General features: G+C 36.1%; 1 protein-coding gene across 10 annotated transcripts in view; it reads right to left on the bottom strand.

The window, feature by feature from the left end:
* phldb2b (pleckstrin homology-like domain, family B, member 2b) overlaps positions 1-18,184 on the bottom strand; it is a 313,692-nt gene that overhangs the window by 176,222 nt on the left and 119,286 nt on the right. For all 10 annotated transcript variants that reach the window (XM_051926504.1, XM_051926502.1, XM_051926503.1 and 7 more), the window contains 2 exons: positions 6,847-6,966; positions 231-1,519 (listed from right to left, as the gene is read on the bottom strand). In XM_051926504.1, the coding sequence (XP_051782464.1) occupies positions 231-1,519; positions 6,847-6,966 (1,409 nt within the window). The remainder of the gene's footprint in view (positions 1-230; positions 1,520-6,846; positions 6,967-18,184) is intronic.

Raw genomic sequence — 18,184 nt, 5'->3', positions numbered from 1 at the left:
AAAACAAATAAAAATCACAGAATTCCTTAACTAACTTCATTAGTTTGGCATGTCTGATGTTTGTTTTATATTTTGATTCATTCATTCACTTAAATTGTATTGTAAGGCAACATGGTAAAAACGTATTGTAAGGCAACATGGTAAAAATGTAAGGATGTGGAAAAAAAACTTAAAAAAGAAAAACAGTTTTGAAACAGCCTGAGGTATAACAGAAAAACACAAGAACCTACCAGTTTCTCCACTTCTTGCTCCCGGAGTCTCTCATCCCTTTGTCTTTGATGGTAATCTCTCAATTCTTCCTTTCCACTTAAAGAACTTATGCTGCCTCTTCTTTCTCGAAGTGCGCCACTTTGTATCAGTTTAAAAGTTTCAGCATTATTTAATTCTAGCTCCTTTCTGCCCAGTGAATACTTTCTCTCTGTTCCAAAAATCTGACTTGAACTTTGACCTTGTAGGTTACTTTTATCAAAATCCATGTTAGATGTGCTAGTTGATGTTAGGAACATTTTTTTTGCCACACGAGGGCTGGTCGGAACGCTAGATATCACACTGGGATCAGGGTTTCGGTCAAGGGTTGACCAACTTCTGGGTGGCTTTGCAGAGGTAAATGAGAAAACATCTCCATCTGAAATGCAATTATGGGAGATATCAGTAGCATAAGATCTAGCCTGGTTATCAAGGGATCGTCTTGGAGGCACACTAAAAGTAGATAGCTGGCTTTCATTGGTCTTATACAGTCGTGGGAGGGACCGACTGTAAGCTCCCATACTTTTCAAAGAACCTCCAGAGTATTTCCTTTGTCTAGGGCTATTTTCAAGACAACAGTCATTAGCAGCTCGACTTGATCTTGTCTGTAGAGCCTGAGTCTCCTGGAGGTTTAACCTTCTGGCTAGTCGAGGACTTGAAGGCATGCTGGCAGCTCCAGTGTTCATAGAGGAGTGACCATCACCTATACAACCTCCATTCCATGTAGACAGCTGGGCACCTACTTGAGTTTTTCTTCCATCTGAATTTGGCGAAAAGAAGACATTTTCATGAGACTTGTTTCTTGGACTAGCCCGGGAATATGGAAGCAGTTCTGGAGGACTATGTGAAAACTCCATTTCTCTGGTTTGCAGGTCTATGAGATCTGACACTGGTGTAATACGTTGCCTTGGGGATGGAGGCATACTGCTGGAGATAGATGATGTTATTTTTATTGATAAAGGTGATCTTTCTAATTGTTGGTATCCCTCTGTAAGAAAAAATTTACCCGTGGAGGAAAGGGACTGATTTAGATTAGGTGATGAAGAGAAAGAGTTATAAGAAAGTGGGGCTGAATTAGCATTTGGTGACTGTGAAAGGCCAAAGTATGTATTTGTGTAATCTCCATTAGGTCTCATGTTGCTTTCCACGGTAAGATTTTTCTTGGCAAGTGTTTCCATTATATCCTGCAGGTCATTGTGCATTTTAACAGGTTTTGAGCTTGAACCAGAGCTATACAAAGAAGGACCAGTGTCATTATTAAACCTCAAAAAATCTGTAATAAAGAAGAAGAAGAAAAAATAAGATTTCAACAGCTTTGACAAACAGCACAACATTAATTCATATTTTCAGTACATTGCTCTTAAAGGTATCTTTCAGTTAATCAGAATTTGAAAGCAAGTAACTGAACTCCATGATCTTCTAATTTTAATATTTGTTAACTGTTAATTTAGAAATTATGTGACACAAAGCAGCAGAACTCAAGTTTGCCATAACTTTTTCTGTGACAGATGTCCAACAGCCTTTAGTAAAGGCAGTAGCAAAAGTCTGACCTATTAGCATTAGAATAAGGTTTAGTTAAAAGACTCAGATAATGAAATGTAGTGACAAATCTGGATGAGTGTTCATCCTTGAAGCACAAACTGTGGTTTAAGAGTTATGTCTGAATAAAGTAAGCTGCCATGACCAGATTTTATACTTATACACATAGAACAAAGTAGGCTGTTATAACATGCTTGAAGATGCGACTATGCACATTTAAACGTTCTTCCATTAACTCATGTGTAAAAAGGCACTGGGAATCTGCAGGGTAAGTTGAAGCCCTGGTTTGATAAGGATTTTAACTACAATCCAAAATGGAGCAAATTGATCTGGATCTTTACTACCAAATGTGAAAATCAGTTCAACCAGATATATAAAATTGTCATTTCAAGACTCAATAACATTTGATCTGGATCGGTATATGAGAAGAGTAAATTTTACTCTTGCTATACTTTACAACAACCTACTTTATTATACTGTACCTCTAGTTGGTTTATCCCTCAAAATTGTCTATTAAAAATTTGCATGTCTTCTCTCACCCACAATTCAACCAACTGTTCAGTTTAACATACTTTTGCATTCATCCAGCCATTATCTAACCCGCTATATCCTAACTACAGGGTCATGGGGGTCTGCTGGAGCCAATCCCAGCCAACACAGGGCACAAGGCAGGAAACAAAACCCGGGCAGTGTGCCAGCCCACCGCAGGGTGCACACACACACACACACACACACACGCACACACACACACACACACACCAAGCACACACTAGGGACAATTTAGAATCACCAATGCACCTAACCTGCATGTCTTTGGACTGTGAGAGGAAACCAGAGTACCTGGAGAAAACCCACGCAGACATGGGGAGAACATGCAAACTCCACACAGGGAGGACCTGGGAAGCAAACCTGGGTCTCCTAACTGCAAGGCAGAAGCGCTACCCACTGCGCCACCGTGCCGCCCAACATACTTTTGTATGGTCCATCCATCCATCCATTCTCCAACCCGTTGAATCCGAACACAGGGTCACAGGGGTCTGCTGGAGCCAATCCCAGCCAACACGGGGCACAAGGCAGGGAACCAATCCTGGGCAGGGTGCCAACCCACCGCAGGACACACACAAACCAAGCACACACTAGGGCCAATTTAGAATCGCCAATCCACCTAACCTGCATGTCTTTGGACTGTGGGAGAAAACCGGAGCGCCCGGAGGAAACCCACGCAGACACGGGGAGAACATGCAAACTCCACACAGGGAGGACCTGGGAAGCAAACCTGGGTCTCCTAACTGCAAGGCAGAAGCGCTACCCACTGCGCCACCGTGCCGCCCAACATACTTTTGTATGGTCGTTTATTATAATTCTAAATGGAGTTAAAAAGTGTTTGTTTTACTAAATTTCATTGAATAACCTGCAACTATGATGACTGTGTAGTTCAGAAGTAGAAATGATAATAGTATATTTAAAAAAAAAAAGTAAAACAAGTTACTAATATAATTCATTGTTTTAATCTCTAAATGAAAAGCCATGTGTCTACTACATTGAATCAGTCTTGCCAATTACTACACATAAATTCAATAGCAAAGCGCTTTACCTTCATTATAATAAACATAAATAAATATCATTCTTGGTCATAAATAATACAACGAAACAATGCAAACCTGAAAAACACGCAAATCATTTGAAAGGTATGGACAATTAAAACCAACTGATAGGTGTGTGTTCAGATCAGCAGATGGCACCTAGGAGCACAAGTAATGTGCTTAAACAAAACTGCGTCATGTTGGGATGCATGTGTGCAAATGTGTAACATTCATTGTATATACAGACTCTGTTGACAACTTGTTTTAATTTACAAGTTACTTACACCACAAGTAGCACACAGTGACATACAGAGACCTTTTGGTGGACAGTGGCACAAAAGTGGAGAAGGGGCAATTTCCTGGGCAGAGTCTGTTACATTTGAGGATCTGCTCTCTCTTATACATCATTGATTTTTAATTTAATAGATAGTTTTGGTTTTACATTCAGAGAATTATAACATTTAAAACTATAAGTCTGGAGTCTATTTTGTATCCACTTTTCATTATAACTCTGCTTGTGAAGAAGCTGACTACTTCAACATAAACAAGATAACTCGTTATTCTGGGGAAAAATACTTAATCTACATAAACCACTATATGCACGGACAGATTTCTCCAGAAACAGAAGATGTCAGTAGTTGTGCATGCACTTCATTATTTCTCATAGTTCTTCTCTACATCATCTTGTGGACAGAAAAGAAATTGCGATGCAAACTAAGAGAATACAGTCCACAGTCACATTAAATTGTCAACCCTAACCCTGTTCCATAACTTACCACTTAAATGATATTGTACACACATATATAAATATATACATACAGAAAGACTGTACATGAGTAATGAAGTAAAGATAAGCCAAACTAGACTGGCAATTTAATAATTTGAAGAAACTGGAAGATGGAAGATACAAAAAGCTGCCTGCATCTAATGAACAGTACCTAAATTTCTGCCATAAGGTACATATGGAGATCTAGTGAAGTGTTTACTCAACAAAAAAGTTCATGCTTTGAATTCACAAAAATTTTTTAAGTGAAATGGTCTTGTAAGGCATGTTGAGAGGGTATTCTTGCTTAAAGACATAAAGCAGAAGAGAGTGCAGTATGCAAAAGAACGTAAAGCTTGGAGAACAATTCTTATGGAATGATGACTCAAATTTGAACCCAAATTTTTTGTTTGCAAACATGCAAATATTTCAAATAACAGTTGTTGAAAAGTACATTGATGTCTGCCTACAACTCTCTGTCAACCATGGAGGTGGAGCTATCGTGGTTTGTGAATACATTTTGGCCAACTGTGCAGGACATCTGGACTAAAACTATCCTGACAACTGCTAAGGAACAAACAGATTTTGATTCACAATGGCGGACCTCTGGGAAATAACTTAATGGCATAACGCCACCTTTTAACATAATAATGAACACAAACACACTTTAAATTTGATTATGACCTACTATCAGCAATGTCTTGAAATGGAATGCTAATAGGACTAGGATTGTCCACCTTAGAACCTGACTAGCATAACTACAAACTATGAGAAAGCTGGGGAGAATTTATTTGAGGAGTTGTTGAAGAAAAAAAAATACACAGCTGTGTGCCTAAGCAAAAATTACTTCCTTTTTGCATTCTGAAGGAGGCTACAAATATACTGATCTGTTTTAAATTACAAGATATTCTTGTTACTGTTAACATTTTATCTATCCTTGTCTGTTTACTGCACACACACACACACACACACTATAATATTGTATATACATGCGCATACACACATGGCGCTATGTTCACACAGCAGCTAAAAGGGTCTTGGTTCTAATTTTTGGATCATATGTTTTTTGTTTCAATGTGCAAATTAATTTTGAAAATCATCTAAACCTGATAAAAGTATGTACAGATAACTATCCTGAGTTTTCCTTCACATGCACAAAAATAATAAAAACTAATTTGTTAGACAGATTTGACCTAATAGGCCAAAATGAACACCAAAAGAATGCTGCAGTATGTAATACTGTTTTCAGTTCTTATCAAAGCAAGTAAAATAGATAGAAAATGAAAATTAGAAGCCACTACTTTGAATACATTTATTACAGTCTTATCTGTATGTAGAATACCGTGGATATAGGAGTGCAGCAAGGACTGGTGAGAGTAAGATATGGAAGGTTTTGATAGAAAGACTGTCATTTGACAATATCAGAATGCTGAGAGGAGCATTCGATCACTTATGTCATGTCATTTCTGTGCCAATTCCATCAGAAAACGTGCATCATTTGAAATGTATTGGCTTGCAACAGCTATCGAATATACTGTAAAGTCTGCCACGTCATTTTCTTTCCATTATCATGCTGAAGTCTGGTGTACCAACACATGGTTGGAAGGAGATGAAGCAGGTGCCATCACATAGTCCTCTTCAGGGGATGCCATTCAAGTGTGGTTGGAATGTACCTGTTAGAAAATGTGACCTGATAGGCTTACTACAGAATCATGTTCAATGCAGAAGCAGCACTGTAATGTTACTTGGTCAAGCTGCCTGTAGCAAGCAGAAGAGGCACTAGGATATCACAGGCAAAGGCATGTCCTGTCATGACAATGATTCCAGTTTTATTTCTGCAGCTCGATACTCAGAGAAAAAAAAAAGTCTGACTTTAGAAGCTGATTAGATTGCACCTAATCTCAGAAGAACCTTTGAGTAAACTTTTTAACCAGGAGCAGTACAGAGAAAACTTCACATAGATAGCAAGTATAGTCACTAAGAAATTCCCAGGGATTGCTCTTATTTATCATCAGTACAGAATGACACTGAGCTGTGACTAATAGCTTCATTTTACATTCCCAGCTCTTGTGTAATATTTTCCAGGGCAGTGATATAATATTTAAATAAAAGCTTGGTATTTGTTCTGTTCTACACTGCACTTAGTCCAGCCAATAATAAAAACTGCTTTTTGTATTTAAAACAAAGATTAGATAGAGTCTAGATTACTGAACTCTACAAGGAAAAAAATGACAAAAATGCTTATGATCTTAAGTATCACCAAGAAAACTCCTTCATGTTATAATATCATATTATAATCTCTTTATATTATCAAAACAAAAAAAAAACCTTAAAACTCATTTCTAAAATAGTTTAAAATGTACATAGTTTATTGATATGAAAAAAAGAAATTGACCAAATATTAGAGAATACAGAGGGTAATCAAAGTTACCAGTTCTCTATACCAAATAAGATTTTGAAGGATACGTTTACCTCTCCAGCAGTGGAAAATGGTTTTAAAATTATACATAAAATTATGAACATTCTCTGAAGGTAGCCATGAAAATTTTTTATCTTAACAAATACAAACATTTCAAAAGGCCAAGCACAGAGCCCTCTGTGCCCTCTGTGTTGTTTGCAACTGCTATTAATTTCATGTCTTTCATTTTTCTTACTTTTCTTTTAGATATATCAGGCAACCTGTTGGAACCATTAGTATAACTGAAAAGACTTTACCTTGTGTTGGACTCAGAGAGGTGATTTGGCTTCGGTGGGGCAGCATGTTCTTTATTCGACTTGCTTCCTCTGGATGGTTAAATCGGAAATAGTATGATTTACCCAGGCAAAGTGTGTAACCTATAAAAAAAAAAAAAAAAAAAAGGAAAGAACATTAAATAAAAACAGTACAAACAGAAGTTAGATTAAAAAAAACGTGTTAAATGTTAAAGAAAAAAATATAGATCATATTTATTGGAGAATATTTTTTGGTTGAACACTTCTGAAAATGTTCTTTGTTACTCAGTTATAAGCATAATTATATGCGGAACAGAAAACTTAAGAGGACAAGCCCCAAAACAAGCAGGGGCTGAAGGTGGCTACATCAGAGGCTTGGCAGAGCATCACCAAAGAGGATACTCAGCACTTGGTGATATCTATGAATTTCAGATTTCAATCAGTCATTGAATGCAAGGGACATGCAACAAAGTACTAAATCTTACTGGTTTAATTTACCTACCATTACTATATCCCAAACATTAATGTGCCCTGAAATGTGGAGACCATGCACAAAAAGTGTAATTTCTACATGGTATGACCGAAATGTATGCAAATACCATTTAAGTCTGCAAAAGGCACTTTAATCATGCCTGAATTGTCCGATTTATAATTTTAAAATGTGTAGCACAGGAGTAAATTGAGGAAAAATGTGTCTGTCTCTCAAACATTATGAAAGGCACTGTACGTTCCTCTGGCATCTAATAATTAAAAAAGAACCACCACAGAAATTAATGCTTCTATTTTAAAAGTCTACAATTTGCATTTCATACCAAGCAAAGCATGTGTGCAAGCAGTTGAAAAAATAAAGCAGTTGGGAGTCAGGTGGTGAAAACTAAACAAAATTTGCATCTTTTAAAAGTGTCCTTACGATGAACTGTGGTTGCTATGTTTCCAGGCAGAACCATGGAGTTCAGAATGAAGTCCACATATTTTGAGGACGAGAAACATTTTCAGCGAATACAACTTGCAAGAAAAGAAATCCCTTTAACTTAAAACTGCACTGATTGGCAACATTTAATGATTGTTATGTGTTATTTTCAAATAATAAATAAAAATAACACCTTAAGTTCAGAGGTTAGGAAAAAATCAATTTAATTCAATATAATATTTTGCCAAGGACATTTAGAGTTGTATTTTTGTTATGGAAGATAAGAAGGAAAGTCACATAAGTGACTAGGGGATATCTATATTCTCATATGTGTAGTTCTTTGTAATAACAGTCTTTGCCTTCTGTTTATTTCAAGAATACAATTACTGTATCCATCACTATATAAAAGTAGGCAAAAGTGACTCCTTTAACACCACAGAATCAGACAGCCTACATGAGAATTTTTCACAACTAAAAAAATAAGCTAAAACAATATTAACTTTAGCCGAACAGTATATTGATATACCACCCAGATTTGATTTATGCCTTGCACCAAATACTACTGAGAAAAGCACGAGTCTTCTGGGACCTTGAAAGAGACTGATAAGATTAAGAATGTTGTGTGACCAAACTTTAAAGGGCTGACCATTCATTAAATTAAAAAAAATGTTGAAATGTCAAATTGAAGTGTCATGTTTATTCAAGAGGATCTAACTTTAAACTGACTTTGTGTCAACATTTTATGAAAACCACCTAGTGGGTAACATCGCCTGCACAAGTGTACTCTGTTTGCATTATGGTACAGTTATTGCTGAATGTATCCAGATGCAAGGCCTGTACCGATACACCATCACTGCACTTTTTTGAGTAGTAACAAAGTAGTGGTCATCAAACATGTACTTTTTTGAACTTAAGTATATATTTAAATAAAAAAATACTTTTGATTCTTAATTTAAAGACTGCACAACACAATAAAAGCAAACGCTTTCACATATGGTAACATTTGAAAATATTTATACTGCTGTGCATCATTACCAATGTGTATGGCAATCACAGAGGAAGTCTGCAGCTGTAAAAATATAAAAATGCAAAGCACTACTTTTTTCTAGTGCAAATCTAAAATCTGCTGTGTGATGAATTTTTAAAAACTCCACAAGGCTGTAGTTCCAGGTCTGCAAGGACCAAATTATAATTTCCATGAAGTTATCTCTTACTAAATTGTTAAACAGATCTTTTCTCAGCACTAGTGATCTATAAAGTAGAAGGAACTTAAGATAAATATAATTTCCTTGTAATGAAATCTACAGTCATATGAAAAAGTTTGGGAACCCCTCTCAGCCTGCATAATAATTTACTCTACTTTCAACAAAAAAGATAACAGTGGTATGTCTTTCATTTCCTAGGAACATCTGAGTACTGGGGTGTTTTCCGAACAAAGATTTTTAGTGAAGCGGTATTTAGTTGTAGGAAATTAATCAAATGTGAAAAACTGGCTGTGCAAAAATTGTGCATGTAACTGCTCAATATTGATTACTTGCAACACCAAATTGGTTGGATTAGCTCGTTAAGCCTTGAACTTCATAGACAGGTGTGTCCAATCATGAGAAAAGGTATTTAAGGTGGTCAATTGCAAGTTGTGCTTCCCTTTGACTCTCCTCTGAAGAGTGACAGCATGGGATCCTCAAAGCAACTTTCAAAAGATCTGAAAACAAAGATTTTTCAGTCTCATGGTTTAGGGGAAGGCTACAAAAAGCTATCTCAGAGGTTTAAACTGTCAGTTTCAACTGTAAGGAATGTAATCAGGAAATGGAAGGCCACAGGAACAGTTGCTGTTAAACCCAGGTCTGGCAGGCCAAGAAAAATACAGGAGCGGCATATGTGCAGGATTGTGAGAATGGTTACAGACAACCCACTGATCACCTCCAAAGACCTGCAAGAACATCTTGCTGCAGATGATGTATCTGTACATCGTTCTACAATTCAGCACAATTTAATCAAAGAACATCTGTATGGCAAGGTGATGAGAAAGAAGCCCTTTCTGCACTCACGCCACAAACAGAGTCGCTTGTTGTATGCAAATGCTCATTTAGACAAGCCAGATTCATTTTGGAACAAAGTGCTTTGGACTGATGAGACAAAAAATGACTTATTTGGTCAAAACAAGAAGAACACCGCATTCCAAGAAAAACACCTGCTACCTACTGTCAAATTTAGTGGAGGTTCCTTCAAGCTGTGGGGCTAGTTCAGGCACTGGGGCCCTTGTTAAAGTCGAGGGATTCAACCCAATATCAACAAATTCTTCAGGATAATGTTCAAGCATCAGTCACAAAGTTGAAGTTTGTAGTTTGAAATCTACAAAGGCATTCATGCAGAGGGAGAAGTACAATGTTCTGGAATGGCCGTCACAGTCCCCTGACTTGAATATCATCGAAAATCTATGGGATGATTTGAAGTAGGCTGTCCATGCTCGGCAGCCTGGCAGCCATCAAATTTAACTGAACTGGAGAGATTTTGTATGGAAGAATGGTCAAAAATACCTCCGTCCAGAATCCAGACACTCATCAAAGGCTATAGGAGGCATCTAGAGGCTGTTATATTTGCAAAAGGAGGCTCAACTAAGTATTGATGTAAAATCTCTGTTGGGGTGCCCAAATGTATGCACCTGTCTAATTTTGTTATGATGCATATTGCATATTTTACTGTTTCCATAAGGCATGTCATATATTAAAAGGAAGTTGCTACTTTAAAAGCTCAGCCAATGATAAACAAAAATCCAAAGAATTAAGAGGGGTTCCCAAACTTTTTCATATCACTATATATCCAATAAACCTTTATAGTAACTAGAGATGCATGGCAATTCAAATTGTGCAATAAAGTGCCAAAGGATATGATGAAAAGCAAAACAATACAAGAAAACATGAAAGGATATATGATAAAAAAAAGCAATAAAGTGAAACCTAATGTGTTATTTAAACAACAATAATGGCAAATATTAACAGAAGTTAATGCCACTTTCACCGAAAAAAAAACCAATACTATGCATAATAGAAAATCTACTTTTAAAAAATATAATTGTAAATATGACAGAGACCAAAACAGATCTAGCAAATCAGTAGGTAAGTAGAGGGTAAGTTTACCCAATTGACTATAACCCAGTACTTTGTAATATATACAAACCTTTAAAGAAAATTAATATGTGATTGCAATAACAACATGAGTTGCATGGAATTTTAAATACAAAAGATACAACATAAAAACAACAGTAGTCATCATTCTCCAACAGCAAACAAACAGCCAACTTCAAACTAACACACACAGACACATTCATCATATCATTGTTAATAACTCTTGAGGTTAATATTTTGATGTCATGCATTTCACATCTTGCAGATAAGTGCTTTTATGAAGCCTAGTAATTCTGTTCTTCATAAACTTATGCTGCGTAAACAATAAGAGAGTGAACAGAGGGTGGGTGAGACAAGAAGAACTGGAAAAGATCTTAATGATTTAATAGTCCAGTGCGGAAGAGTACAGTGAAACCAACAAATAAATTTGAATATAACACTCTCTTGCTGCTCTCTGTTCTTTGATAACCATAGCAAACTGATAGGAAAAAGTCAAAACACTTCAATAATGGACCTGTACAAAATAGTCTTTGCTTCTATGGCAAAGTGCTCAAAGATGCTGTCAAATACATCTTCAGGGCTCCTCAAGTTTCATCAATACCACCCCAAACAGAGAGTGGGCCCTGTTATTTACTGCCTTTTTCTTTTTACCCACAGTTCCAAGGCAAACTCAAGAGACAACCAGTGACACGGTTCTGCTTCCTCCCACCAGCTCTATCCCTCTTCCAGGCCCTTACAACCAGCAGCTCAACCATAAGTTGGAGTTCAACTTGGAACCAACCTTGAAGGAAGTCAGAGCACTCTTGGCATCCTGAAGGCTGCTATATTTTAGTTTGCACCTTTGTGTGCCTTTTCTTTGAAAACTTTTGCCAACTTTAAATGAGGCCTTCCATTTGGAACCCCAACCCTTTTCTGTGTTTAAAGTTTGTTCCTTTTAAATCCTCCACAATTCTTTGAGTGGAATCATCACTGCAGCATCTGTACACACATGGCTGTGAATGCAAAAGATAAGCCACTGTCTCAAAAGAATACTCTTGCTGTAGAAAACATGTAGTAATCGGGCAGTACTGGAATTCTTATGTATTGGACATTTTTCAAAAAAAAAAGAAAATTCAAACCTCTGTGTCATGAGTGAAAAATAATTTAACAGTTTTACAAAATAGTATTCGAGAGTGCGTTAAATGAAAAGCTACCCTATCTTAACAGGCAGGTTACAGTTATGGTGACTACATAATCATAATATTACCAGTCATATAAATTTAATTTTGGTCCCTGAAATAAAATGACTACCTTAATATAATCACAAGCTTCAATGACATTGAGGTATAATAATTCATCTTTGAATATATATCAATAATTCCTGTTTACTGTAACCTAGTCTATGTACAAAAAGAACACAATATCCAATCAATGTGTTTCCAGCAACTCAAGTTTTAAAGTACACCAATTTGAGAGATGTTTATACCTTTGAATTAAATCAGCCTTTAGCAATGCATTCAAAGCCTAGAGTCGCAGTGCTGTTGCCATGTTGATCGTTTATTTTGCAGAATTAGTGTCTGCTATGCTACACCAGGTTATTGATAACAATAATAATAATAGTAGTTGTTGTTGTTAGATTATTATTTATGGTTTAGCCTAAAGGTTTTTGCTTCTGAATGTTTATGACAAGCTAATGTAAATACAAATACAGCATACATATTCATACATCACAATGAAATATTACATGAATACTGAAGTGATAACTGAACACACTACCATAGATTATAAACACAAGTTGACCCCATGTAAAAAAAGAAAAATTAAAACGAGGCAAGCCTTCATTCATTTCTATTATTTTTGCTTCATTGCTTTACATTTCCTTACCCTGTAAACTCTTAGTTTGCAGCTGCTTATTTTAGAAAGCTCCAGGACATGCTAATTTTGTGATTACTTCCTTATTCAGAAGATAACAGAAAATTGTTCTCAATGTTCACATGGAGTTGTAAAAATAACCAAACAGACCACAGAAAACTTTCTGGGCTGAATCAAAGGGCAATTCTACTGAAGTAGCAGAAAACAAAAAATACTTTGGCAATCCTTCCAAAAAGAAATGCATTCACACAATAATTAAAAAAATGAAAACAAATACATTTACTAAAAATATTTTAGAGACAGATTAGTTCTCAGAATATACCTCACTTATTTTGAATCACTGATAATCTTAAGGAGAAATGAGTACCTAGTAAGAAAATAAAAGAATTCTTTTTATCTGCCATGTCAAACCTCTTGATTTCTTACCTATATAAATGATAAATTAATTTCATTACAAAAATTAAAACAGTACTCCTCTATGTCAATGCCATTGCTTATTACATTTTAAAACAAGAATTCAACAGTTGTATTTAATATTAAGCTAGCATCCAAACAAAATATAATACTCATGAATAAGTGTTTTTCTCCATACCATTATCATTACTGAATTCTCCAAATCTCAGAAGTTAATGCAGGAATACAGACAGTGCACATTCAAGAATGATTTTTTATATGGTTCTGCTGTATCACATTTGAATAAATAATACATTCATCAATTTAACTTTTGCCCTGGGCTAGTAAACTGCTCCCTTTGAAAGTGGACTCAGAAAATGGATGAAAGAATGAATGGGTGGACAGGTATTTAAAAATGGTCCTGTAAGAGAGGGAAATGTTTGCAAAACCATATTCCACAATAAACTTGTATCCTTCAAAAATACAAGGCACCAATTTACTCTACATTTTCATTCAAAGATTATAACTTTACTAGGAATGCAGCAGTTTGAGGCTTGCATCCAATTTGCTCTGTCACTCCTGCTCTCTTTGTGTCCGTGTCACAATTATATGTTTTTTGGATTCCAAAGATGGCCTAGCTACTCAGCAGCGATGAAGGAACAGCTTTGATTATAACCATTCTCCTAAACTGGACTAATTTCTCTGTTTAAATTGTTGTTTAAATCAACTTTTTCCCCCAAGTTCAGTGAGTTCTGAATGAGCTCAAAAATTGGACCTTTGAAAAACTAGACACAGATTGTGTTCTCTGTCAAAACAATTTTAAAATGGAGAGGTTACATTCCAATAACCCAATATGTCAGCATATAACAAATCCTGTAAAGAGGCCGGATATTCATTACCACCAACTACTAAGCGTTCTCAATTCCAAATGTCTACAGTTTGCAAAAATGGTAGCAAGCTACTAAAATGCTAGAGCTGGCAGAAAGTAAAACATCAGGTTTTAAATTCCAGGTTAATTCTAAATTCACAGATCAAATGTGGAAACAAAACTAGCGATAGAAAAAAATGTAAAATCCAAGAATTATCTTCTAATTAAAGGGTAATTGGAAATAAAACCTGCCAAAATTATGGCTCTGCATCAACCAAGCCGAGTAGCCCTGTCCAAATTAATCCTCATATCGGCTTGATTTCTTTTATTTCTGAGACACTTTGCTTAACCTGCTTAAACTCTGCACCCATTTTTGTGTGTGTACATTTTTTCTTTTTTTTTTCCTCCTTGAGAAAAGGTCTTTCTTTTGGCAACTATAGCTGTGAAAGTCCCGGCAGATGGAAATTACCATCTGCAACATAGAGCCCTGGCTTCTCCATAGCCTGAACCTGTAACTGTACCACAAAACCAATCAATCAATGGCATAAGGTGATCTATTCCCAACACTTCATGAATCCACACAGACCATTTTTAGTCATATGGTAACTGGAAAATGTAGATTTGCCAGTCTACCTACAATAACCTGCATGTCTGTGGGGTGTGGTGTGGAAACCAAAGCACCTAGAGATAATCAATTAAAATACACAAGAAGTCCACAGCGACCGAGACCAAGCTTAGATTTTTAATTTAAGTCTTACAAGTTTTGAGACATCAGCATGAGCCACTACACTATTGGGTCACCCCAAAAATGAAATTTGTTATCAGTTGGAAGAAATTTACTGCTAATTTTTCCTCTCTCTCTTTGAAGTGTGCCTCAATGGACAGGAGTTCAAATACATGCAGGAGTTCTTTTGTGAATGAGTGAAGGGGCAAGTGTGAGGATTCCTAAGGTATTATTAATGTGTCTAATTTTCTGTCTACAAGGTTAATTATTACTTTATCCATACAAAAAGTCACAAAAATTTTGACTTTAAACAGGGGCACTAAGCTAGTTTAACTGACAGGGGAAGCCAAAACAGAAACTAGAATAAGAAAGTATAGTATCATTGCAGAGGAATGTGAAAAGGCACCATCTGAAACATGTTAATCTGACATTTCCTGGCACGTCGACTCCACATGCCAGCAGTCAATGGTTTTGTAGGGTAGGAAATCAAGTATCAGTTTCTTGTCTTTCTCAAGAGATGACAAAAACACAGGACGTTTCCAAGAACAATCAATTAGAGACAAGACAGTCGCTATATAGTATGCAAACCTCTATATGTTTTGCTGCTTAACCTCATCTCTTCAGTGATATTTTCACCTTTTTATGTTAACTTTACAAATGTAATTAATGTAAATCTATTCATATAAAACTAATGTAAAACATTCACCTGAAGATTTTCAGCCATTGAATCCAAGAATAAAATTGATCTGACCTAACCTTTTATTAAAAAAAGACCACATTATCAAGAATTTTTTTTAATTTAAACTTTACCCATTGCATATTTAGGTTCTAAGAAAATCAGATGAAACTGAAACAAATTAAACAATATTACCTAATAAGTACAAACTGCATGACTTTAAATTCCCTGGCTGTAATAAATGATGAGAAATTTAAACATATCTAATTTTTGTTTGTATTATTAAAATCATATGATTAGAAAAGTCCAGTAACATTTCTTTTAATTTTATATTAAAGGTCACACTGATTAATTTGAAACATGACAATACACACTCATGCAGAAAATCCACTGGGTAACCATGATTCAATCAGTTAAAAAAAGAAAAAAACAAATTTGTATCTACTACAACTTCAATTAATTAAAACATGGTAAAGGTTAATTCTATACTAGAGAATAAGAGGAAAACCAGAGGCCCTGTGCCAACAAGCTACCCATATAAAAATGGTAGCATCTGTATATTTTTGTGCTTCAACATGAAAATAAGCAAACACTTAAGCTGAAAAAAGTTTCAGTTTTTATAAATGAAAATGATTTTCTTTCTAAATCTATCAAGACTCTAAGAGAAAGGTTACGATATTCTTATGTAAATGTTATTCCACTTTATTTTCTTGTGTCACTGTCAAGCTATGTGATTGAAGAAGTGAAAGGTGTGAGAGGTTTATAAATTACCACATTGTGAATGTGAAACAATATGAATAGGAAGCTAGTTTGAGCAGTATTTCACTATATGCAATTTGTGAATGTTCAGTAAATAGTTGTGTTTGTACCACACTGGAATTCTGAAAGAGAAACACAAGATACTGGTGTTGAGAGACAATGCGTTTAATTAAACCTGACAACAAATTTGCTGACATTGATGCGGAATTATATTCTTATTAAAAAGCTATCTAAACTGCTTTAAATACTAATTCTTTGTCAAATAAAAAGAATTGATCACTGTGCCTTTTTATTCTGTGACATTACTGAATTAAACTATACGGTTAAATCCCCAACAAATGCACCATTAATGCAGCTACAGGGTATCATTGGGAACACTTAAATGACCCAATAGCCTTGATTGTTTCTACAGTTTCAATAAAAGTTTTCTTCAGTCCTTTTTAAAACATAACTCCCCAAAGACACATGAACCTTGGTCCTTGAAACTCGGCCAATAATTCAAACAGATGGTAGGATTCTGATCCTCTAAGTGTTGCCTTACATAGCTATATTACACCATATACTCTGCATTTTATTTGAATAAAATGAGTTTGCTACTCCATTGCACATTAGCAGATCTTGATGTTTAGATGCCTGTTCTCATGTAACAATGCAAGATTATGCTTGTTAAGCACTGATGGCACTACCTTGCTAGGAAGCAAAAAACAAAAAAAAAAATTGACATATAGTTGCCTAGAAGTGGAGACTAAATAATGATATGTTGACCTCATTCATCAAAAGAAGGACAACCTAACTTTACAAAGTCCTAAGACTTCTCCTCAGGCATGCAATATGGCCGTAATTGCAGCTTCAAAGAGATGTGGGGCCTCATGTTTAACGTCGTGCATAGAATTCACACTCAAACATGGTGTATGGACAGAACGGGAACTGTGCATATGCACAAAAAAAATCCATATGCGTACGCCAAGTTGCACACACTTCCCCTTTATAAATCCCAATGAACGTGAAATTTTACGTACGTGCACGTGCCTACAGCCCTACTACAACATATTTGAACATGAAAATCAATATAAATAGCCTTTTCTGTTCAGTGTTTTGTTAAAGAACAATGGCAAAAGCATGTGGAAAAAAAGAATTTCAGCAAATGCAAAGTCGAGGCAAGGAAAAATGTACTATTTGGTGGCTTAAACAGTGGTATAAGCAAAAAAAGGAAACTGGAGTGATACAGTGTGGTGGAGACACTCGAAAGTTCAAGTTCAGAAAGTTGCACAGCACCCAAAATGAGAAAAAGAAGTGGTCAGATATCAATGTCAATGTGAAAAGGCGAGTTGCAGCCTCCTGTCTGTTTATTCTGTTTCCGACAATATTACAAAAGCTGCCCCCCACTGTGCTGAGGACGCAACTCTACGTGGTGAAGATGCTGCTGTGCCCAGCACAGCTGGCTGCACACAAATTTCTGCCTTCAAAACCGCTGGGCAACCATCTGGCTGTGCACGGACGGATGCTGTTCAGGAGTCACAAAACGCAATAGCGGATGCTGTAAGAAATGTGGCCAATGAGCTCAGGAATATAAGGGCTGTATTATGTGCTATTGAGCACGAATTAAATGAAATAGTGAAAAAAATAAATGCTGCATCCGATTACCTGTTGTTACATTCTGATAATTACATTCAATCAAAGTTGTAATGCTGTCGGATTTGGCTGATCATTTGGTGGGTCAGGCTCAGGTTCATCATACCACATCTCATCAGGTAAGGGCAAGCTACAATTGTGTGCCACATTATGCAGCATGCTACATCCTTGCACAATGTGACACACTGTCTGTGGACTATGGAGCAGCACATTAATAGATTGCTTATTTAAACAGAAAGTGTTTCCAAATTCATTATAGTGTAGTTCGGCGCCAAGCGGCACAACAGACGGATTCTCTGCTCTTTACATGACTCTTTGAGGTGCCTTGCTATCCTTAAAAGAACTGTTTGCCTTTTGCCACACTAGTTGGAAAAGCATCTGCGACTGTGCAGAATTGCCATTT

Source organism: Erpetoichthys calabaricus, chromosome 4, assembly GCF_900747795.2.
Source record: "Erpetoichthys calabaricus chromosome 4, fErpCal1.3, whole genome shotgun sequence".
In the NCBI taxonomy this organism is placed as follows: domain Eukaryota; kingdom Metazoa; phylum Chordata; class Cladistia; order Polypteriformes; family Polypteridae; genus Erpetoichthys; species Erpetoichthys calabaricus.
Note: the sequence above shows the minus strand (reverse complement) of the source record. Positions and strands in the feature narration are given on the sequence as shown.